Source organism: Cicer arietinum, chromosome 4 (genome assembly GCF_000331145.2).
Source record: "Cicer arietinum cultivar CDC Frontier isolate Library 1 chromosome 4, Cicar.CDCFrontier_v2.0, whole genome shotgun sequence".
Taxonomy (NCBI): Eukaryota; Viridiplantae; Streptophyta; class Magnoliopsida; order Fabales; family Fabaceae; genus Cicer; species Cicer arietinum.
Window position 1 is genome coordinate 130,038 of NC_021163.2, and position 24,739 is coordinate 154,776.

General features: G+C 31.9%; 4 protein-coding genes across 6 annotated transcripts; 2 read left to right on the top strand and 2 right to left on the bottom strand.

Moving 5' to 3' along the window:
- Positions 1-4,891: 4,891 nt before the first annotated feature.
- On the bottom strand, positions 4,892-6,297 carry LOC101493724 (large ribosomal subunit protein uL29-like). Its single transcript, XM_004494928.4, has 4 exons — positions 6,159-6,297; positions 5,935-6,070; positions 5,680-5,836; positions 4,892-5,166 (listed from the first exon to the last, which is right to left on the bottom strand). Exons 1-4 carry the CDS (start codon positions 6,160-6,162, stop codon positions 5,092-5,094), a joined length of 372 nt encoding a protein of 123 aa, XP_004494985.1. The 5' UTR covers positions 6,163-6,297; the 3' UTR covers positions 4,892-5,091.
- Positions 6,298-6,603: 306 nt separating this feature from the next.
- Positions 6,604-10,791, top strand: LOC101494045 (UDP-glucuronic acid decarboxylase 1). Its single transcript, XM_073367099.1, has 7 exons — positions 6,604-7,357; positions 7,667-7,809; positions 7,893-7,972; positions 9,129-9,212; positions 9,306-9,380; positions 9,966-10,058; positions 10,288-10,791. Exons 1-7 carry the CDS (start codon positions 6,747-6,749, stop codon positions 10,492-10,494), a joined length of 1,293 nt encoding a protein of 430 aa, XP_073223200.1. The 5' UTR covers positions 6,604-6,746; the 3' UTR covers positions 10,495-10,791.
- A 2,011-nt stretch (positions 10,792-12,802) lies between these two features.
- On the top strand, positions 12,803-14,130 carry LOC101494357 (protein SODIUM POTASSIUM ROOT DEFECTIVE 2-like). Its single transcript, XM_004494930.4, has 3 exons — positions 12,803-13,452; positions 13,721-13,796; positions 13,876-14,130. Exons 1-3 carry the CDS (start codon positions 12,949-12,951, stop codon positions 14,028-14,030), a joined length of 735 nt encoding a protein of 244 aa, XP_004494987.1. The 5' UTR covers positions 12,803-12,948; the 3' UTR covers positions 14,031-14,130.
- Positions 14,131-19,307: 5,177 nt separating this feature from the next.
- Positions 19,308-24,731, bottom strand: LOC101494666 (uncharacterized). 3 transcript variants are annotated; one of them, XM_004494931.4, is made up of 5 exons: positions 24,393-24,731; positions 23,613-23,701; positions 21,466-23,418; positions 20,717-20,888; positions 19,308-20,067 (listed from the first exon to the last, which is right to left on the bottom strand). In XM_004494931.4, the coding sequence occupies exons 1-5, from the start codon at positions 24,442-24,444 to the stop codon at positions 19,454-19,456; spliced, it is 2,880 nt and encodes a 959-aa protein (XP_004494988.1). In that variant the 5' UTR covers positions 24,445-24,731; the 3' UTR covers positions 19,308-19,453. The 3 variants fall into 3 exon arrangements, with proteins under 3 accessions (XP_004494988.1, XP_027189646.2, XP_073223925.1); XM_027333845.2 differs by lacking the exon at positions 24,393-24,731 and adding an exon at positions 23,802-23,918; XM_073367824.1 differs by lacking the exon at positions 24,393-24,731 and adding an exon at positions 23,852-23,871.
- Positions 24,732-24,739: the final 8 nt, after the last annotated feature.

Genomic DNA, 24,739 nt, shown 5'->3' on the forward strand with positions numbered 1-24,739 from the left:
AACTGCCATAACAGAAAACTGCAACTAACTTTTCTAAAGCTATGATCTCTTCAACTCACTTAAATAACAGAAAACTGCAACTAACTGCCATAACAGAAAACTGCAACTAACTTTTCTAAAGCTATGAGCAACTCTAACTTAAACCCTATAACAACTCACTTCACTTGATTGTAACAAAAACAGCAAGTAATTCAATATCAGATAGCAGTGAAAAATCACAATACACGTTGCATTCATCTTCCATTAATGAAACATAGTTTGAATATGGAAGAATCAGATAGCAGCTAGTAAACGTAATAATCAAAACAACCTCAAATTCAGATTTTCTAAAAAATATATGATGGAGATCGAGATGGAACAAGAACTAACACATGCTAGAAATCAACAGTTAAACATGAACACAGTACCTAACTATCCTAATTGAACATGAACAGCAATCAAGTTAGGGTTTTCAATACAAATTGGGGCTTTTTCAGTAAGACTTGATTTCAGTAAAAATTGATTTCAGAAAATGAAAAGATATTAAAGGAAGATAACTTACCTTAAGAGATAGCGATCATCACGGCGGAGCGAAGCAGGGATGCGGAGGGTTCGGACAAGAAGAAGGAGCGAAGCGAAGCAGCTCGAACTTGGGATGCGGAGGAACGAGACGGGCTTTGGGATGCGGAGGAACGAGACGGACTTTGGGATGCGGAGGAGCTTAGGGCTCATATGATTCGGACAAGAAGAAGGGAGGGAAGAAGGCGATTCGGACAAGAAGAAAGGATTAGGGCTCATACGATTTCTGGGTATGAAGGGGTTAGGGAAGAAGGCGATTTTTGGGTTTACCTTGTACAATTTTTGGGTATGAGAAATTTCTGGGTATTGAGAAATTTCTGAGTTTTGGAAGGCAGCCTATGTTAACACTACTAAAATTAATAAAATTAATTTAGTTTCTATTGGGGACCTTTTTTAAAAAATTAAACAGAAATTTTTTATAAAAAATAGACATTACCTACGGATAAGCCGTAGGAAAAAATAATACGAAACTTTTTGGCAAAATTTAAGTTAGGATTGTATTTTTTTTTTCATTACCCACGGAATTTTTAATTTTACCCACGGAATTACCGTGGTAATTAATTTAAAAAAAAAATTATTTTAAACAACAATACACACGGTTTCAAAATGTTGTCGGAAGAAAATTTGTTTTGGGGCTTATACAAGCAAATCTAGTCTAATTTCTACGGGGATCAAATGTACGAAGAAAAAATACAATATATTTTTAAAATTAATATATTAAATTTAAGCAGTAAGCTAAAATTTTATAATAATTTTTACTTATATAAATATAAATTAAGATTACGATAAAGAAAATAAAAATAAAAATCAATAAGAACTATATAGAAAGTAGTATTCGATGACACTTTAATAAATTATATTTGTCTATTATTTGAATTTATAATAACTAGCAAAAAAATTATTGTAAATAATTAATTTTTAAAATGATAATGTACTTGTAAAGAACTAAACTATTTATAAAAAATGTATCATCAATTTTATTTATGAGTTATGTCTTAATATTTTTTATTAATAAAGTTACTTCATTTGAAGTATCAAAATAATACAAATAGATATTATGAAGTGATAATTTTTTCTAATAAATTTATTTAAAGTAGTTAGATATATACAATTAGAATAGCTAAGCATAAATTATATTTATTTTAGGGATGTAAAACAATTCCATGATAATGAGAGGCGTCGCCGTTCGCGTCATTCATTCACACGGCATAACCATATTATGAACACAGCTAGCGGTTATATAAAATTTGACTACGATATCAAATTACGAATAATCCAAACACATGACAACAATGTCACTTACGGATGCATGTAATATCACGAGTGATGATGAACACAGTTGACACTAATTCAGTAATTTGAGACTATTCTAGTATTTTCTATGAAATTTTTAAAAAATCGATAAGGCCCTGAATATTTGTACAAAATAATTTTTATTTACATTTCACTTCTTAAAATTTAAAACAAATGGATTACAATTTTTTTCATATATTAGTCAGCTCATTTGTTAACTATATTAGTAGTTTTTGAACGAGTGAAATATCATACATAATAATAATTATCGTATCATTCACTTTTCTATTAAGTGGATTGAAATCTGTTATTTATTTATTTTTTCATTGAGTAAGTAATTTTTCTTTTCTTCCCTAATAAAAAATTTATGAAGAAATTAAGTAATTTATATTTCTTATTTTATGAACTGACTCACAGTTAACTAGAAAAATTATGTTAATTAGGTTTTTTATACTATTTTGATCATATTAAACTCAATTTTTAAAAATTTCAAGTTCTTTCACGTTGGAGCTCGTCCTTCTAAATTGTCTATCATTAATCAAGTAATATGACATCCCCAAAGAATATTGATTTAAATGTAATTCGGATGATGTTTAGGGAGAACTCTGCTGCTTCCTTGAATTATAAATTTGGAGATTACAATTGCACTAAATTTTAAACTTACAAGATTATTGTTATTGAAACAACCAATAAGAATGAGTGACCATTTCTATAGATTGAATATGATTGTATAAAAGAATGAGTTTTACTATATCTCATATTTGTAAAGAATAGAATCAATGTGCGGATAAATTGTTAACTTCGTACTTCACATTGTTAATAGTCATTCGTAGAATTCTTTTTCTTATAATATTTCTGATGTTTTCCATATGAAAAATATTGATTTTCCTGAATATAAATATTGTTGTTGTATGTATATCTTTACTCCACTCGTTTTTCCTTCAGCGTGATTTTATATTTAGAGGTTTTTCTAGTAAGATTTTTAATGAGGTAGTACGTTGTGTATCCTTGAGGATGTTTTTTGTTTTGTTTGGTATAGTCGCCAAACATCTTGTATTATTTTATATCACAACAAATCATGAGTGATTAATTTAAGAGTGTCAACATAGTTGAGATGTCAGGTTAATCATGTGATATTTTTGCACTCAATTTTTACTTTAAAAAACTATTTTTTTTAAGAAGCCACCAAAAAATATTATTAAAAAGGATTATCTAAAGCACAACGAGTGCCATGAATAACTCAAATAAAATACAAATATCCATACTAAGACTACAAAGAAATACACATGAAATCAACTGAGAAATAAAAGCGTCCACATATATTTAGGCTTGCTATTGGATTTTTCCACCATTGACAAAAATCAAAGACAAAATTAATAGCTCTAGCTTTGAGCCAAGACCACAACACCAATTTAACACGTTCCAAAATTTGATCCACTATATTACACTGTTGCTTGAAGATACAATGCTTGTGTTCTTTCTAGATAGACTAAATACAAGCGAACCGTATAACTTGGATTTTTTGTTTAGATTTCTTGTTGGCAGTGAATAAACATACGAATTGTTGAACATGAGCAATGACACAATTATGAAGGACACTTTGAATGCCCATCCGAGCCACGATTTTTAACCAAACTATTCCAAAAAAGTGACATGAATGAGATACCTATTCCTCCTTTTCACATCCATCCGAACACAAGAGATTATGCCCATTTAAAATATCACAATTTGTAGGTAAAGTTTTTCGGATTGAATATATTTGTAGGCTTAAAAAATTTCTGACTTTTTAATTTTAGCCTCTAAATTTATTTTTAGTTATTATTTTAATTTTATAGGGATTTCTTAAGGTACTAAAAGTATCGTATTTTTGCAAATTTTTTTCAAAATAGGGAATACAAGTCAATAAAAAAATATTTTAGGAATTAAAAATTTGAGAATATTTTAATAAGGATTAAAAATAAAATTTTATAGAGACAAAATTTATTTTTCCCTCTTTTTAATTATTAAATTTACACTTTCTTTTTATTAAAAATCCAATTTTTAAAATTAAAACATAAACTCTAAAATATTTTAAGACAACGATGCAAATAAGTATTGTGATAATATATATTTAATTATCCTAGATAATATATACTTTGATCTCTACTGCAGCTTCAAATAAAACTTGACAATAAAATTGTCAAGATACTCAAATAAAATTAATGATGAAATTCTTACAAATATAGTTTAATTATTTATACCGAAATAGACATCACTAGTTATTTAGAGTCAATGTTTGACAAATTTTACACCTAAAATTTGTAGAGATGTATATGGGTTAGGTTGAGTAGTTTTTGACAAAATTTAATATCTAAATCAATCAATTTTATTTGAGTTGTATTGAGTTCTCCATAAACAAAATCACATAGAATACTAAGTTGACTTAAATTTATAAGCAAAATCACATAGAATACTTTTTCTTTATTTAATTTGAGGGAGTTGTATCGCCATCATTAAATGTGTACAAGTTAATACTTATTTATTTTTAATTTTTGGTTAGAAAATACAAGAAGCCAAAAAATCCTAAAGAATACAGAAAATCTCCATCGTATCATAAAAAAACTAAATAAAAGTGATGTACAACTTCAGTTTTCGATAAATAAAAAATTAGATTAGGAGACCAAAAACAAAGTCAGAGAAGCAACAACCTTAATTGAGATTTACAAAAAATTAATGCATAACGTTCCACTTTATTATAAACAATAAAATAAGGGACTAACATGAACATATAGAAATAATAATTTTGCAGCAAAATATTCAGAAAGTTAGCTACATGAACCAATGTTTAACAAAAACACTATCGAGGAAACAGTGAAAAAAACATGCCATCACGAGTATAAATGGTAGTGACAAGAGCTATTGAAGTATGTGATTAACTGCTAGCACGAGTGTAAATAAGATTGCAGAGATACAGCAGCCATCATCCTAAACTAAATTGTGGCAGCTTCTTTAGGTAGTGATAAAAGGATGACATCATTGATAACTCATTATCAACTAGAAATTCTCCAAAATCAAATTTTGTCATAAACCTTGGAAGCTCTTAAGATAGATTAGGTGTATACAGAAACTATAATAAAAACAAGAAAAGTTGCTAGTACAAAAATTGGCATGCAGATATAGAGACAAACAAATTAAGCAACATTTAAGTTTCAATAATTCAAATAACTGGTCTACAACCGGAAGCTAGAAAGCAATCCTAGCCTAAGCTTTGATTGCATACTTTCTTAATGGAAAGTATATCTCCTTCTTCTTCTCTCGTTCTGTCTTCAATGATGCCTGCAACAATCAAGAGGCTGGTAAGATGACCCACAACCACCAATGAAAAAGGTAATAAATTCAAATTACAACGGAAAAGACCAAATGGGAGACCAAAGATATCTGAGTATTTGAATCCCTATTAAATGCGAACAAACATTGAACAATATTGAAAGTACAAGTTGTAGCTTCCACATTGACATTATTTAAGATAATTCTAAATATGCTAATAATAATTGAGGTTGCAACAGCCACATTTGACTGCCATACTCAGAAATACAATGGATCATGTAGCCACTGCAACCTTGACCGCTATTGTAAACCAGAACTACTAGTTTTTAGAGTATTCGAGCCCTAAAAAAGCGGATGAATCATCAATCATGCATATCCATTATAAGAACTATCTTATCACAGCTTCTACCAACATAGTCTATATATATCTACATTGGATTCTAATAGTACCCACTGACCACCCTAACAAAACTTAAAAATCAGAAACACAACCACACAACGGAATTAATCAAAAAGTTAAACCTGGTGTTTGGTAAGGCGTCTTCGAATGGCACGGGTCTTCTTAGGACGTAGGTCAAGTGGCAAATACTTCTTATTCTTATAAACCTCTCTGAGTGCAGCTTTCTGCTTCTGTGAAATCACTGTCAACACTTGTGCTATTGAAAGCCTCACAACTTTTCTGCAAAACAAACAAAAACAGTTCACAAAACGCAATTACAAAAATAAGCACCCTCCATAAAAATCACTAATAAAAAAAAGCGAGTTCGTATGGTTTACATTTTGGAGAGCTTGTTAGGCGCACCGCCGGTGACTTTCGCCACTCGTAGCAAAGCGAGTTCCGCCTTCAGATCTTTCAACTGGTTCAACAAATCCGCCTTGGTTTTGTTCCTCAGCTCATACACCTTAATCCTCGCTTCAAAACAATCCAAATTCAAATTAGATTAATCATTCATAAAATTTCGAAATTCAAATCATTGCTGAAGAAAAATTCATATTCTTACCCATTTCGTTGATCCACGCGCTGTTAGGAAGTGATAATTAACAACTCCTGCAGAAACCCTAAAATCAAAATCGCCAGCACCGTTTCAACGACGGTGTTATATACGTTAATCGGGTTGGGCCAGAATTAACCATCCTATTGGGTTAATGGGCTCAAGACACTATTTTCTCTTTTGGGCCTCACTTATCGATAACCGGCCCAATCAAGACCAACTCTAGTCTAGTGATGTTGAGTGTTAACCAAAAATAGAACACAATTTCTTACCGCAAATTATTGGAGTAAACTTTTTTCAATGATTTTCCATTTAATTAATTAAATGTAAGAAATGAAAAATTATATAGTTACTACACGTTGAAAAACGTAGCATCCATGACGGAGGTGATGATTAGTTGATTACCTTCAATTTCACGTTTTCTGTTGAGTGTTTCGTTATTAACCAACAACCGCTACTGCATCTGGTTTATGTTTGTTGTGCATCAAATTCTATCTATCTGTAGTTAACGTTCATATTGTAAAAAGGAAAATAATAAATTGTGCATTTATTAAAAAAAAACTTTATCGTTGAAAGCGAAAGAAAGAAAGAAAAAAAATGAAACAGTTACACAAGCAACAAAGCTTGAATCACAGAAGGGAAGAAGAAATGGGAAGCGGACAAGGCGAAACCCCACCGTACTCACCGAAATCGATGAAGCACACTCGATCGCTCCCTAGATCGATCAACTATTTGTTGAGGGAACAGCGTCTTCTCTTCATTTTGGTTGGAATTTTGATTGGATCCACTTTCTTCATCATTCAGCCCACGCTTTCTCGTATAGGTCCACCAGAGGCCCATTCGTTTATTCCCAGATCTGGTGGCGGGTTGGTTCGGTTTGATTCTGGTGTTGTTCCGGGGAGAGTCGGACGTGTTCCGGCGGGACTTGGTGGACGGCGTTTGAGGGTGGTTGTTACTGGTGGTGCTGGATTTGTTGGAAGTCATTTGGTGGATAAGTTGATTGGTAGAGGGAATGATGTTATTGTGATTGATAATTTCTTCACAGGTAGAAAAGAGAATCTTGTGCATTTGTTTGGGAACCCTAGGTTTGAGTTAATTCGTCATGATGTTGTTGAACCGATTTTGTTGGAGGTGGATCAGATCTATCACCTTGCTTGTCCTGCATCACCTGTGCATTACAAGTACAATCCTATCAAAACAATCATATCCTTTTTTCATTCATTACACTTTTTTTTTATCTACTTATATTTTCAATTTTTGTGGTTGTTGTTCTTTATTGGTTGCTTGGAATTGTTAACTATGAAGCACTCACATTCACATAGGGCACATATACACCAATAATTATTTGATGAAATGAAATTGATTGAATTTAAAAACATATGTTGGTGTTAGACAGTCACCATCGTATGTTAGACACTAGACACGCCTTCAATTTGAAGTATTGTTGCTACATAGAATGTTAATATGTGATTGGATTTTGGGATCCTTGATTTTATGTGATTGTTGATTTACAAGACAAATGTCATGGGTACACTAAATATGTTGGGACTTGCGAAGAGAATTGGGGCGAGGTTTCTTCTAACTAGTACTAGTGAGGTATATGGTGATCCTCTGGAGCATCCTCAGAAAGAGACTTACTGGGGGAATGTTAATCCAATTGGTGAGTCAAGATTATAAACCGAAATCTTGCTTTGAAATGAAATTTGTCTTTACCGCGATTTAATTATTATGTCGAAATTTTAGGTGAGAGGAGCTGTTATGATGAAGGAAAGCGAACTGCGGAGACACTGGCCATGGACTATCATCGAGGTGCTGGTGTTGAGGTGAGCTACGAGTTTTTAGTTGATCATGGCTGGTTTAGGTTGTTTAACTCTCAATTTCTTTTCTTGTTTTGGATTGGAAAAATTCTTGTGTAACCATTTTGATATAACTTAAAAACATTGATTGGTTACACTTGTTCTGTTTCCCCTTGCTCAATTGTTTTTAACCACTTGATTTTTAATTTTCAATTGGTTAATTTATCCTTAGCTTTTTAGAATTCATTCTATGTGGAAATAGAAGGATAATGTAGTTTTTGAGCTTATCAACTTTGTCTTTCCTTGGGGTATGCTGAACACATTAAGCTCGAGCTATATATCTATTGTAGTCAGTGAGCGCTCTAACAATTTAATCAGTGAGTTTAAACCATGTACACGTTTGCTAGTGCTATGTTGCTGAAGCTTGCAGAGATTGTATAGGGAGAAGATTGGGCTGTCTCAATATTTTCATAGAAATCCTGTACTAATTCACTAAAATCATTCATACATGACCACTTATCCAAACTTGTGAGTCATTCTAAGAGAGATAATATTGTTGAGAGTTGCAAAAAGTTTTTGATAAATTATTAACGAAGCTCCTATAGTAAATTTACTAAATTGATTGCTGTATTGCTTTTTCCTTGTTGATGAGAACTTGATTTGGAATCTCAGACATTTAGAGTTTTTTATCATGTTGGAAATAACAGCAACTTCCATGAAAAAAGAAGAAAAAAAATCCGAAAGAAATGGATTGGTTATTGAATATTTCACTTTGCTGAAATTGGATTTATATCTTATAAAGTACCAATGAGAATTTGGTATTTACTTATGAACAGAAAATTGTGTAATCTGAATCATGTGATGTGAGCTATACTGGTATTATTTGTTTTATAGTAGTAATACACAACCAGCACAAAGATGAAATCACTGTCAGCTTACGATTTTTTCAATCTCCTTGACAATTTTCACAAAGATAACTATATAAGCGAAGAGTAGGTCAGGGTTGAAATTGAATCAGGTTTTGTTTACTCATGTGCACCCAACATCTGTTTTTAAAGTTGAATGCATGTTAAATTTTTCATACAGAGAAAAAGTAATATCTAAACCAGCAACATGAATAAATTTTAGACTACTTGTGATAAATTATGCAAATCACATGTTATTGGGGCTGATTTAATTTTAGGTTCGGATTGCTCGAATTTTCAACACATATGGACCCCGCATGTGTTTAGATGATGGGCGTGTTGTTAGCAATTTTGTTGCTCAGGTTTGACTCCCTTTCCTTATTTCTTTGTTTTTCTTTAAATTGCAGTGGGAGTGATTTTAGTGTTCTTATGCTGTTTTTTTTCCATGTCTGCAGGCTATTCGCAAACAGCCATTGACTGTATATGGGGATGGGAAGCAAACAAGAAGTTTCCAATATGTCTCTGATTTGGTAAGTAGCAAATATGCTTTTATGTTTGAAAACTTAATATATCTTTGAATCTTTTCACTTTGTACTATCAATTATGTATTGCATTCAACTTGTTTTGCTAATCAACATCTGGACTTGGAGAAATCATCTAAAAGCTCATCAATGTACAAAAGTTTGTGGTTGGTAGAATCAATATTAAATCTTAATCAAGGTCTAAATAGTTGGTACAGAAAACTGTAGGTTAAATTCGTTAAACGATATGACGAAACGTGAGCCTGATTTTCTTATCAGAGTTTTTCTTGAGTGAACTCCTAATACCATTCGGATGAAAATGAAATATTAAGAGTAACTGATAATGCATCAAGCAAAGAGAAACATCTGCTTTGAAAGTTGAAACATTAATGAGATTATTATTCATTGCTTGTAATTCAACTAAGTTATTGTACGGATGCAGTTTTCTACTACTATTTATTTTGAACGTAATTTTTTTGAATTGGATTACTTCTAATCTAAGAATGATTAATTTGTGATCACTACTTCTAGGGACGAACATCTGCAGCATTGTAATTATACAATGGTGAACTAAATTTCTTTTCCAATTCACAGGTTAATGGGCTTGCAGCTCTGATGGATGGTGAACACGTGGGACCTTTCAACCTGGGTAACCCAGGCGAGTTCACCATGTTAGAGCTTGCTCAGGTAAATAGTCTTATTTTGCAATCTCACTCTCATTTCTTCTTTATGATAAGATTCCTGTCACAGCATGCTGTTATATGCTGATTATATTCATTCTTTTAAGCAATGGATTAAACAAATAGCATACTAGTTGTGCCTTCTACAGAAAGGGCACACCTATGGGAAGTGGACCGAGATCGAAGTTACTGTTTTATGAACTTCTTGTTATGGTCATCTTTTGAAAAACATGCAGGTTGTCAAAGAAACAATCGATTCAAGTGCTACAATAGAATACAAACCAAATACTGCAGATGATCCACACATGAGGAAGCCAGATATTAGCAAAGCAAAGGAACTGCTAAACTGGGAGCCAAAAGTCCCACTGAGGGAAGGTTTGCCTCTTATGGTTAGTGATTTCCGAAATCGGATTTTGAATGAAGATGAAGGGAAAGGAATGTAATAAGCGTAGTAGCTAGCTGGCCCTGTGTGTATAGGGAGAAGAGTGTGTCTCTCCCCTTCATTTTTCTTAATCTTTTCTACATCAACAGAAAGTCCTGGTATTACGCTGCTTTTGTAAGAAGTGTTTACTGGCCTTTTACTCATTTATGCCAGCTTAGCATACAATTGAGTAATTGTTAATTTTTGACAAAATTCTTTTCAGCAGTTTTCTTGTCTATTGTATTGATAAAAGTTGTAATATTCAATATTTGGATTCTAGTATTATGAGAATGAAAGCTTATCTGTAGAAATTTGTGAATCTTGAATTTTCTGCTATGAGAACTCTTTGCTTCTCATCCTTATAAAGGGGGTGAGGGAGCTTGGGAGTTGGAAGGTTGTAATGTAGCTAATTACAAAATTGCACTAACTGACCGACCAATTTATTAAATCATTATTCTCCATCGAATAGGTTAGGTCTGACTTAGGAAATATTTCCAGTCCAAAACCGACATGTTTGGATGCATTAACATAAGTAAACATGATCAGGAATCAGTGTCCACATATTTGAGATGATATATAAAATTATATCTATCGTTTGCACCAAATTACTTTTCTTTATACATTATTTTATGTTAAAGCCAGGGTGATAAACACTAATTAAAATTAAAATATGTTTTAAAAAATTAATATGGTCATTTCCTGTGCTATCGACGCAATGGAATTTAAAAGATGTAATAGATGTGGTGCTTTCTACTTTATGGCTAAAATTGGGATCAGACCTTAAGTTTGGGCACTTTGTTCTCCTGGGCCATATTTAAAAAGGAAACCCAAACTCATCTATCTCTCTTTAGGAACATTCTTGCACGTAGCATTATCAGTGTCTTTTACTGCTTTTACTTTACAAATTATCTCAGTATATGATTTGAGAAAGTATATTAATTTTCTCAATTGCCACCAAAGTCCTAATGCTATTGCTAAGTAAGTCGATGTAGAATTGGAATCTTGTACAGAGCACAATAAATTTCTCTATTGTTAGAAGAGAAAAAACATAAATGTCATTTTCCTTTGCACAATAATGCTATTGAAATAAGCATGGAACATCTTATTTGATTAAAGTAAACTAGGCCTCTTTGCCTCTGCCACTCAATAAAAAGCTTTTTGATTTGACACTGAAGAAAAACTATGACACTATGTTGCTCTGAATATTTGAAACTATGTTCACATAGTTGTTGGTCTTATAAAGAAATTGGAAAGAATATCAATACCATAACTTTGCTAGCCTCAAGTAAACTATACATGTTAATTCACATGCATAACCAATAGACCGTTAGAGTGTATAGTAGTTTAATTCAATGTACTTATTGTATACATCATTTTCATTCTTTAAAGCAATAGAAATGTTGGTTGCATCTCTTAAAGATCCCCTAATATATTTTGATGGGTCTTTAACATAAAATTGGTATACTCTTATAACCCCTATCCCCACTCTTTTCAATAGACTGAAAAATCATCAATAAGGATATGGTCGTTGAGAAGATTCATCCCTTTCCTTGCAAACTAGTCAAATTTTGCATTGATTCATTTTTATGGCATTTTGTTTCTAATGCACGTGCAACGTTCCTATTGCCATGCTAAAACCATTGACAATTATATGAACAACCTTAATTTGTTGATATTATTTTTGGTATGGCATTTATGGTTGAGGTCCCCACGACAAACCGAGTGACAAATTAACCTTAGGTGTTAGATTATTATATCATTGTTCCAAACTTAAATAACACTTTTTTGGAACATTTTAATTTTTCCCAATTTGATATAGCTTTGGCAAAACCATTTCATTGTCAAGTGTCCATTTTCATTTCTACATTGAAACGCGGTATAAATTCAACTAAAAGAGATATTTATATTTAATATCTGATAATATCTCGAACATAGTTATTTCCGACGAAAAAAATACGTGAGAAACAAAGAAAAAAATTTGTTAAGATAAATTAATTCCTTAATAAAATTTGTTAAAATAATTATCATTACCTTCAAGAATTACTATTTATCATTAGATAACACCTAGATTCACTAAAAAATTTATTAAAAAAACAGTCAATTAATTTTGAAAACAAAAATATTGGTAAAATGAGATAAATTGCTACTACTAATTAAGTGTCATCTTAAAGAAACAATTCGATCAGTGAGGTGAGAGACACCAAAAAAAGTACTTACCAATAAATTCGGATTAAAACATTTTAGAAATGCAGATAAATCCTACACATGAAGCTTAATTAAGTTTCTCTATCTAAACCCCTTACTCTTCTATTCTGTCCGAAACAAACAAACAAACTTAAAAGCAATCAGTGGCAAACTTTTAATTTTGTCCTATGGTAGTAGTTTTTCTCTCTTTATATCACACCACCTTCTCTTCTATCTAGCTACAGATTCTCTAACAACCACTAAAATTCTTTCATTTTTGTTATCCAAAAAGATGAAACGCATTGATATCTTCTGTGCTTCACAAGCCTCAACAGCAATATGTCTTAGCATGGATCAAGCTTCATGCTCCTCTTCCAATACCATTCAACTTGGTGGCAGAGTCATTGATCGCCACAACCCCATTATCAATGATTCAAGAAGAAAAAGTACTTCTAAAACTCTCATTGCTCCTTGTTCTTCTTCTTCTCAGCCACCTATTGAACCCAAGAAAAAAATCTCTTCTTCTACTTCCAAGCTAAATAATGGTACTAAAGTTTGTGAGGAGAAGAAGAAAAGTGAAGCAGAAAAGGTTGCTGAACATGTCACTATTAAAAGGAGATTGGTTAAACCACTTGGTGATTCAATCACTCCATTTGGTTCAACTAGATCTTTGCTTAGTCACACACCAATCTTTGATGGTTCATCACATTATCATCAAATTGTTGGTCAACATGAATCCAACCCTGCATCTAAACTCTCTAGATCTTCCTGTCCAATATCTGGTTCCTCAGATCAGGTTAGTTTTTTTTGTTTTTCTCCGTCTCTCTCCCAAGCACAGACACTGAACACAACATTGATACTAATACGTCGACATTGATAATAATTTGAAAAAATAAAAGTAATTGAATGTATATACATGTGCAAGTGTGTGTGTCAGTGTCAGTGTCAGACACTGACAGTGACATGTATCGGATACTAGACACGGCTTTAATCTGAATTTTCTGCATTTGTTTTAGTTTGTAAAGAGTCTCCACTTTATAATTTATGGTATATGTGTTTGGCAGGTTGTAGTATTGAGGGTTTCTTTGCATTGCAAAGGGTGTGAAGGGAAGGTGAGGAAACACCTCTCTAGAATGGAAGGTAAGTAACATACTTTGCCTCTCTTGAACCGTTTGATTTTGAAAAGATTGTAACATAATAATGTTGATTGTATGAGCAGGAGTTACCTCGTTTAACATAGATTTTGCTGCAAAGAAGGTGACAGTAATTGGGGACGTCACTCCATTTAGTGTTTTGGAAAGCATATCAAAGGTGAAAAATGCACAATTTTGGCCACCAGTTGGATCTCACATCCAAGAAACAAAATTCAAATAATAATATTGTCCTTCATCTATGCTTTCATGCTCATTTTATTATTGCAAAACCAAGATTACCTATGTCTTTCAAAATAAATTTATAATGAAATTTGCATGCATTTCTTTTAGTATAAATAATATAATACTTTTTAAACTTTTGGTATAAATAATAGATTGTGCTTTATATTACAGTTTTTCATAAAAAATTTACAGTTTTTCATAAAAAATTTAAAATGCGCATTGGTGAAATAACTTGTTTACAGACACACTAGTGAAATACTTAATTGTTAATTAAAATGTGAATATGGTTTAGAAATATTTATTTACCAAAAACCTCTAATATACCAATTAGTATTTTCGTCTTAAAAAGAAAAAAAAAAGTACTGTCACATGTCACGTGAGTTTTATTTTTCGAGGTGATATGACAAAATAGCACGATAATACCGTTTTTGGCACTATATTGGTATAATAACATTAATGTGACATTAGCAATTAATGGGTGAATTATTTAAAAACATTTTGACACTGTAAGTGTTGTCTCTTATCTTCAAAGAGAAGAAACGAAAGGAGCGTCATATGTCCTGTTATTTTCTATATCAATTTCACATTCCTATGTTCATTTTCCCCATGCTTTTGGCTTTAGTAGCTATATTATATTCCTGATTTTTCTGTCAAATATATATATATATAATACACTCATAAAATATGATTCGAATCACAACAAATATAAAATAGCACCAACACAAAATCAAAATTCACACTAAACGAATTTAAGAGATCACCTCTAACTTTGGAGTTATAATGATATATATTTTGAGAAAGCTTATTTTGTTTTCAAAATTTATGTCTTCACAATTTAATATAATCTTAATAAACTTGTCATGAAAGACAATATCCTCGACTAAAACAATAATATATCACTATCTAAATCGGTTTTATTTATACTTTTCAAAAATTTGGAGAGTATTTATTTTGTAGGACAGTTTCATAACTAAATTTTACTTTAGTATTTTTCTTGACTCAATCCTTTGAATTCAATGGATTTAATTGGCATATAAGTAAATGAAATTTGATAAATAATTTTTAAATTCTCTTAAATGTTTGATAATTAATTGTAGTTCATTAATCACTTGAAACTTGAGTCCAGTCACTTAATTTTATTGGCATATAATCTCAGTAACCATATAATCACAAACCAATTAATTACAAATAATTTTATGTACAATTTCTGTAATATTTAAGATGATAATCAATATTTTTAACGATATCATACTTTATAATTAGAAGTTATAATTTCAATATTTGTTTTTTAGAGATTGGGTGTTCTACTGCCTCAAAACATATATTGTAGATCATCACATAGCTCATTGGAGGCCCATTTTTACGATCTCATGTTGGTACCTTTGAAAGTAGGGGAACAAATCAATTCTTTAATAGGATTTTCAACGTCCTGACAACTCCACTGAAACAATCAAACATCTTGCGAAGGAAATTATGGATGACAATCGTTTGTAGTTTAGTCTTAATCATTGGAGATCGGATATCCGACACGTATATTAGATTCAACTAAATTACAAATGGATTAAGCTCGATCGTGATGGAACTTGTAAAAGCTTTATGGTTGTGGCTGAATGTGAAAGCATGTTAAGGGATTTGTTAGGAAATTGGATGATGAGGTTTGAACGGAAAATTGGTCATTATGATGCTCTTATTGTTGACATGTGGGTAATGTTACATCATATGGAATTGGCGTGGTAGAAGAGAAATTCTAATTTGGTAGTCGAGACTAACTCTAAAGTCTTGATAGATATGATGAATCATGAAACAATGAATGATCATGGTTTTCTAACTTTAGTTACCAGAATCAGAAAGTTTACTCAAAAAGATTGGCTCGTGAAATTCAACCATATTTGTCATAAAGAAAATTATTGTGTGGATTGGATATCCAAATATAGCCTTGGTTTGAACAACTGTGACATTTTTTCTCTTAACCCTCTTATCAGATGATTCGAATATCATTTTAATTGATGAAAATATTGAGGTATGATGCCCTAGACTTGTTAAGGCACGTCTTAGGGCAATGTTGTTTTGATTTATTGTCTTGTTGTAGTATTCTTTTGATTCATATCAACTTCAATAGAGTGTCAAATCAATCAAAGACTTTGGTGTCTTCAATGTTACAGGTTTGGATGCCTGATCAGACATTCAATTTTGTCATTTGTAGATATTTTGTTATTTTATGCTATTGACTTGAATACTATGAATTTGTTCACAGATTTATCATTTTCCAAACTTGAATTGTATTTTTCTCGATCGATGTAATTTATATCAATGTGAATGAGTAAATATTGTATTTAATTACAAAAAAAAAAAAGACATCTTTGATGCACAAGATAAGATGGAAATAAAATATGATATAAAGCAGAATAAATATATGACATGATAAATAGTATTATATCTCGCGTTTGATGCGCACAAGAAAACAAATATGATAACATTATTTTATTCAGTTATGATAGACATATGATATAATTACATCTTGTTTTTTTCAAATTAATTTACAATACTTTTAAATATTATAAATTAACAAAAGCTATTAAATAAATTAAAAAAATCATCGACAGTACTCCTAAATAAATAATTTCATTTTTTTTAACTATTGAAAGTAACTAAATAATTCTATTTTCTTTATTAGACGAATTAAATGAAAAAACTATCGTTATAAAAAGAAAATATTTATTTTTTAAATTTAAATTAATATTCGTATTTTTCAAATTACGAATAATAATTTATTACATTATATAAAATAAAAAAACTATCTTTGTCATAAAATCAACATATTTTTAAAATTAATATTATTTTTAAATTTAACATCAAATTATATATATTTTTTAATTTATATTTTTATTTCTATTTGATTATATTACAATTTTGTATATTTTATTTTATAAAGATATATAGATAAATGATTGTTTTATCATATCATACTATTAGAAGAATAATCTTAACACTGCATTGAGATGATATTCGAAAATAATCTTATGTAAAAAAAAAAAGATGACATAATATTTTCAATAACTTATCAAAGGGTTTAAAAATATTGGGACTTACGTTGGATTGAACATCTATAAAATGGTGAGAGGCAACCCCAGTTGCAGTGGGACTAGTGACCCTGATGGTGACTCATGAAGAAGTTTCACATGGGATAAAGTATAGTGGAATCACTGAATCTGTACTCATTCATTAGAGGACAACAAGTTTGACAATAACTTCTCATAGCCTCTTGGTTATAAACTGCCATCCAACAAAATATGTAGTATTTGATTTGCATACCTTTTTTGTGTATAAATTTAACATAATGAGATGGAGAATTTCAACAAAATGTATAGGCATGAGTTTCTTCCTCATATTGTGAAGAATATTGGTCATCATATTCAAATCCAACTGCTACACCTAATGGTAGAACAAATATAAATAGAAACAACTCTCCATATAAAGAATGAATGTTTAATTTTAATGTTTTAATTATGTCAAACTTTTTTCTATAATTATGTCAAACTTTCTTTAATCATGTATTCAATAAAATTATTTAAAGTTTGAAATCTACTTAGAGTTAGAATTAACCAATAATTAAAATTTGTGTTAATTTTTTTGTTAAAACTGGTGTTCTAATCAAAATCAAAATACCAGTAATTAAATAATAACTATTTTTATTTAAAATAAAATTGAAACAATCCTTTGTTATTTAAAAATAAAGAAGAACCTAATAGAAATCGTGAACCATATATACGATTTTACTATTTCAAATAAAAATGTTAAAAAATCTAGTAAGTGGTTCCTTTTGGATACGACTTCATTAAAATATAAGTCGTTTTTGTTAAGCATGACTTTGCATAAATTAAAAATAAAAATATTATTAAAATTTCTTTAACAAAAGAATGAAGTCGGTCAATGATAAACATTTAACAGAAGAGCCTAATTAAAAAGATAATAATGATTTAGAATATTTGTTACAATTTTTTTTATTAATTCGAAGACTTACTTTAAAAAAAAATCAAAATATTCAAGAACTTACGTATTAATTAAATTTATATTTATTATTTCATCTGTCTCATTTTAAAGTCTCATACTCTCATTTATTTTTTATTTTTTTCCATTACACATCCGATAAATTATTGTCTTTTAAATGATCCAATTATTTAATAATCATCAATACATTTATTTGAATTTTACTGATATTACACTTTTATTAAATTTTAATCTCTAAAAGTAATTACAATATGCAAATTTTACTTTAAGTAAAAATATTGATATTAATTGTGAAATTCATAATGAGATCATCACAAACAATTACATTCAATTACAAAATCAATGCAACCCTCTCCGTCTCATTTTAAATATCGCATTTGAGTTGTATACAATTCTTAAGAAAATAATTTTGTGTTGATTTTAATGATAAAATTAGTTTATTTACTAAGATACCTTTTAAGTGTAATTATTGTAAAGGTTTGCGGTTATTGTATAAGTTTAATTAATATATAATTCACCAAACCCTAATGACACAAATAGAGATCAAATATGCAACATGTCGAATTCAATACCTATCTTTCTATCACCAGACCATTAAAATTCACCCGCTTCTAACTTAAAAAACAAAATTACACATGACTTGTTTTTTTGTATCTAAATGTCGACCAGCTAAAATCTAGGTCTTTATACACAATCTACCAAATTCCATATGTTAAAAGAAAAGTTGCTAACTAACTCCTCTGATTTCAAGATGAAAACAAAGTTAACGTGAGTGCATTCTAAAGCTACATTCTATAGTATATGCAATTCTACGTTAGAGTTGCTTTGGGACGCAATAAATGTGAGATAGATGCAATTCTACACAGACTAAAAAAGTATCTAAACTGTCGGTAATGTAAAAGGCAAAGTTGCTAATAATTGTTGTTGATGAGGTCGATCAAGACGAGAATCAACACAGAATACACAACCTCTAAGCTTGGACGGAAAAGGTGTTCGATGTCTTTTCGATTTGTTCTGCCACCATAGCAGCACACTATACACTGAAAAATATCAATTAAACAAATTTATAAATTAAGTTGATTCAATTCAACTTTATCTCAAAAGATCAATTAGACAATATGTTGTTTAATAGTTTCTTGTCGTGGATTTGAAAATCTACTGAGTCTCTGGTTTTATTATTTTACCAATTCTTAGGTTGAAATCTATGTTGATGTAAGGTGGCTATTTCCCTTCCATTTTCAGTAAAACTTATTCACATCCTCATAAATGCAGAGTAAACAGATTATCATCCATTTTGTCAACAAAAAAAAAATTATCCATTTATTCATCTTCTGATGAAATTAACATTGCCCTACTTGATTTACATCACCAGGAAACATCCTAAGGACAACTATACTCTCGGGTTACAAAAATTTAGATACCGACTATTTCTGTCACTAAATCATCTAAAATCAATCTCTCAACTTCTCTTCCAATTACATCAATACCATTTCTCAAGTCTAACCATTGAGACTCCCCAATCAGCACCTTACCCAACGCATCATCCTCTACCTTTCCTCGGTTCCCTAGCATCCGGAAAAGACCATCTTGAAGCCCATTATTAACCCTTTTTGATCCAAAATTTATGGTTGTGTTGCCGACCCATGGTTGTGCATCAGCAGATTGCTCGTGAAGCTTGACAATTCCTGAATTTATACGGTCAAAAAGCAACCTCCTTTCAGACCTTGAACAAGTAGTCCAATCACCGTACCTCTCTTCAAGTTCTTCAAACACAGAAAGACTCACAGGACGTTCTAGAGAATGCCAAACTTCCAAAATAGTGTCAGGTTGAGTTTCAACAATAGCAGATTCAGACAACACATCAATAATGTAAGAAGACTCCCAGCTATCTTCAGTTCTGCATAATCCATTGCCTGCTAACATTCCAGCAGATGTTTCCCCACTATCTTCATCACTTGAAACTAGCATAGGTCCCTCCACTTGTTCTTCAGATTCCAACTTCAGCAACTGGAGTTGCATTCGAAGCCCTATCAACAGTAAAGGTTCTTACAACAAGGAACTGAAGAAAATGCACAAGCATCACAGACAAACTTATATATGCTTAGGAGAAAGCTAATCAACCCTTAAAAGGAAACATCTCTCTTCAGTTAAAGCTCAATAAGAAAATTGATGAAAGGCTCCAAGCAGCAAATGGTTGAAAGAATGGACAACAATTCATTTGTGCCGGTGATTTATCATGTCTAACAAAAATAACAGCTATATAAATCAAATCACAACTGAGATTGATGAGGTAATTATTAAGTCATTGACACTGCAGCTCTTTTTTTAGCCCAAATAACACACCTTATTATTATAGTTAAATAATAAATTCATCTAAGCAGAAATTTAAAGATGGAATTATACAAATGCATCTCCACTTTCTACATTACATACTATGACTACCATCCAAATAAAAAAAAACAGGACAAAATGTAAACCTTTAACCTTCATTTAAAGAATGTCAATAAATAGGCTTTAATATTACACAAAATAGTTAACTCTTGCTGTTTATTGGCATGGAAATTATGAGAGAACGCGCGGCAGAAAGAATTGAGTAACTAAAGGAAACAATTATGGATCCAAACATAAAATGCAAACTAAATGAAAAATGATTTAAAACATAAACCAGGTCCTTACCTTGTAGGTCAGCACTGACACTTCCAAAACATTCCGAACAAGAAGACAGATCATCAGTAAAAGAAGGATCTAGAACTGAGATTGGACTGGGCTGATCAGCATCTTTACTGCATGGAGATTCAGGTACAGGTGCTTCAGATGGGACGGAAATTCCACCACCAGCTGATAGGTCCTGAAATATTACACAGCAATATCAAGTAAGAACTAACAATACGCTTAACAGAACTTTGAAATATTTAAACTAACATTCAAATGTTTTTACAACTTTGCATGATTTATTTGAGTAACACTGAGTTCAAAAAATAATCAAAATCTTTGGGAAAGACCTGTATGATCCTCTGATAAAAGAACAAGGGATAGGAAAATAGTAAGACTGAAGCAGGAAAAACATAAGAAAGGAATATTGTGCATAACATTTAGTGAATGATATTAAGAAATGCATAAGGGCTCGCATATTCATATACAATAGCTAGCACAGAGTCATTACATATTAACTTCTACCAGATCATAGCTTTACCAATTTCATATGAAAATTAAAGCAAGTTTTTGGATAATTAGAATCATATAATTTCACCATCCTTATGACAAATTAATTGGTTTATTGGCTTATGTGATATGAGGTGAATATAAAGTTAAGAGTCAAATCAACACAAACTTTGATTTGAACTGTTTCACAAAATTAAGATGCTCATAGTTTTTGTGAAGTATCAATAAATTTATCATCGAAATAACATTGCTAGAAACCTAACCTCTTGCATTGAATTGTCTTTGTCAACAACACTACTGTCACCTTTTATCGACGATGATCCGGGAAGCACCTTATCCAAAGAAGTTTCAGAAGGCCCAACTGTGTTTTTATTTGCGACATCAGCAACATCATCACTAACAGAACTTGTATCTCTGAGGGCCTCATCAAAGCATTCGGGGGCCAGAACCTCTACATTTTGAGAATCTTCCCAAAGATTCATCTCTATGCTATTTTGAACAGCATTTACATCCAGAGAAAACTCATTATTTTCCTGCTTCAATGAAAGCAAAGACCAAGACTTCTTGTGACCAGATTTTGTGCTTCCGGTATACGTTCCATGCCTATGATCAAGACTCTTTGTGGCTCTTCTCTTCTCCCTTTTAAGGGATTCCTTTGGCACCATATATCGATCATTGCGAAGTGCTTCGGCGCACGAGAATGATCTAGGATTTCCAAAGGCGGTAGATGAAGTAGGAAGAGATTTTGATCTCGACAAACTTCCAATATATCCATCCTTCCAACCATCTTTACTGCTGATACCCAGTGGTTCAACCCACCCAGAAGGTTCACCATTGCGAGCAAACTTATCCCCAGTAGTCATGCTGTCAGAACTTGTACCCTTCATTCTCTTACCAGGGAACGCTAGCATATCAGCCAGTGTGCTGCTTCTACTGACGACTTGCACCTCTTGAGACTTGTGAGTCATCTTCCACCTTTCTGATAGTCTCTTCTTTGCCTCTTTACTCACAGATGATCCACTAGAACGCGGTGACCGTCTGTTTCGTTTATTCAAGTCAAACGGGTCACCCAAAGTTGCAGTAATTTCCTCTGATTCCTCGGGAGACTCGTTACCAGAAACACTGCTTGAACTATCGTTTCTAGAGTAACCTTTGAATCTAGAAGAGGAAGACATGGTGCAACCATTGTTCAAACTGTTTCTCATTTGCCGAGTGACTTCCTTTGCAATTTCCATAGATTCCAAAGAATTGTGCCTAAAAGATCTGGCACTGTCAGGCAAATTTATTTTTTTATACAGTTCAGTATCTCGAAATCTGACATCTGAAAATTCAGCATGACTTCCATGTTCTGACAGAAAATTGTGCGGAGAACAAGGTGATGATTCAATTCTTGTACCAGTCTGCAACTTTCCCATATTAGGTTTTAGTACAACAATCTTTGTTGCAACTGCACCTTGTTCATGGCTACCCTTAAAGTGGTGCTTTGATGATCTTGGAGAATTATGCATCACGCGCCTTTTGTCAAATTGGCAAGGATGACCATTGGGATGCTTCTGATGAAATCTTTTGTAATTCAACTGTGCTGTCTCCCTATCCGACCTCCAAGTGAAATCATGTTCAAAGTTCTCAATATTGGTAGGCTCTATATGACCGGAATGTGATTGGAGAGGGGTAGCCTGCAGATCATTCAAATGCTTTTTGAACAAAGAATCTGGCCGCTTAAAGTACTTTAGCAGAAGATCCTTGTTAGAGTCCAAAACCTCAAGTGTATCATGGAAATCCTTTGAAGACTGAAAATCCTGATAAGTTGCAAGGCGTTTGGCATCCATGAACTTCTGCTCAATGAATGACATTTCAGCTTCATTGACCTTCAAATCTGCAGATGAATACCTACCACTCTCTGCCTTTGGGATCTCTGAGACCTCAAATACATCCTTGAATTCTTGCTGATCTCTTGAGCTTCTCCTAGATGATCGGCCATCATTTGCCATGCCCCTGCTTCGAGTTTTCTCTGACAGCATTGCCTTCTGTGGATCTTTGTGCTGTTTATTAGTAGGCTGCTGAGATGGAAGCCCATCAAGACCCATCAATCTGGCTATAACACCAGGGGATCTTCTCTTGGATTCGGCTGTTGGCGACATCTCTTCAGCTAATAACTTCTTAATAGGAGTTCCAACAGATTGTTTAGAAGATTTCCACCCAAATTTAAATGAGAACTGCACAATTCAACAGATTCACTATAATTGTTAGTACTTTTTTCCTTTTTCAAAAATTGTCATCGTAACATAAATAAAACAGCCCAGGGATTTAAGAAATTAACCTTCCTCATTCGTGAATGCTAATTATGCTATAACACAAATGAATTACCAAAAGTGAAAATATTGAGACCAGAAAGGAAAAACCAGCTTACCGAATCTTTCTCTGCAACCCCACCACTGGAAGAGCTAGAATCAGGAGATAAATCGGGAAATTGTCGCTGTCTATGAATCTGCTCGTTCCCTGGAAATGAATTGCGCAACAAAAAATGTTAGCATGTAATCAATATTCACAAGTAGAACAATTAATTAAACATTGATGAGTAAATATTGTTCTAAATTACTAGGATCAATGCAAATAGGCAATAAGGAACTTGTTATAGAAAAGAAGTACTGTTCAGTGTTCATCGAATTATGCTTCAATTGAGACATGAAGCAATGTGTAAATATCACAATACATAATAACCGAAGAAAAATCATGATGAAAACTAACAAAATCATGCCGACAGCACCGCCGGAAAAGTTATAAAGTAGAAAAAATGTTGGTCCTCAAAATCATGATTTATTTGACTTTCGATTAGTTTTATCATACTGTTCAAAATTCGAACTCTAGTGAACTTAAGTTAAATTATATTATATAAAAGGACTAAATCCTTGATGAAAATAAAAGAGCATTTGCTCATTAGAAGTAAAAAAAAAAAAATAATAATAATAATAATAATAATTAACCAACAAATAAATTACGAATCGATCATAAAACCGAAGAAAAAAAATTAAAAAAAAAATATTGAGAAAATAAAAAATAATGAAAGTAAAAGAAGAAATTGAAAGAAAAGGAGGAGGAAGAAGTTAAAAATGGTAGTGTGGATGAGCATTAAAGTAAGAAATGAAGTTGAAAATAGTTATAAGGATGAGTTCGAGAGAGAGAGAGTGACCTTGAGGAAGATGAAGTTTGGAATTGGTGCGATGAGATTTGATTTTGTCCATAATGAAGAGGAAACATGAAAGAAGAAGAAATGCAGATCGAGAAGAAAACCCTAGGGTGGAGCGTGATAGGCGCGAAGAGAAGAGAAGAAGAAGTTAGCAAGCAACGGAGTGGGGATGAGAATGGATGGGTGAAATAATGTGTGTGAGAGAGAGTATGTATTAATGGAGACCCGTTATTGACGTCGAGAGAGGGAGAGTGGAGTGGGTGTAGTTAGTGAGAGAAAGCAAAGGAAGATTTAGAGAGAGAAAGAGAAAGAGAGAGTATTTGAATGTTCAATTCAAATTACCCGAATGC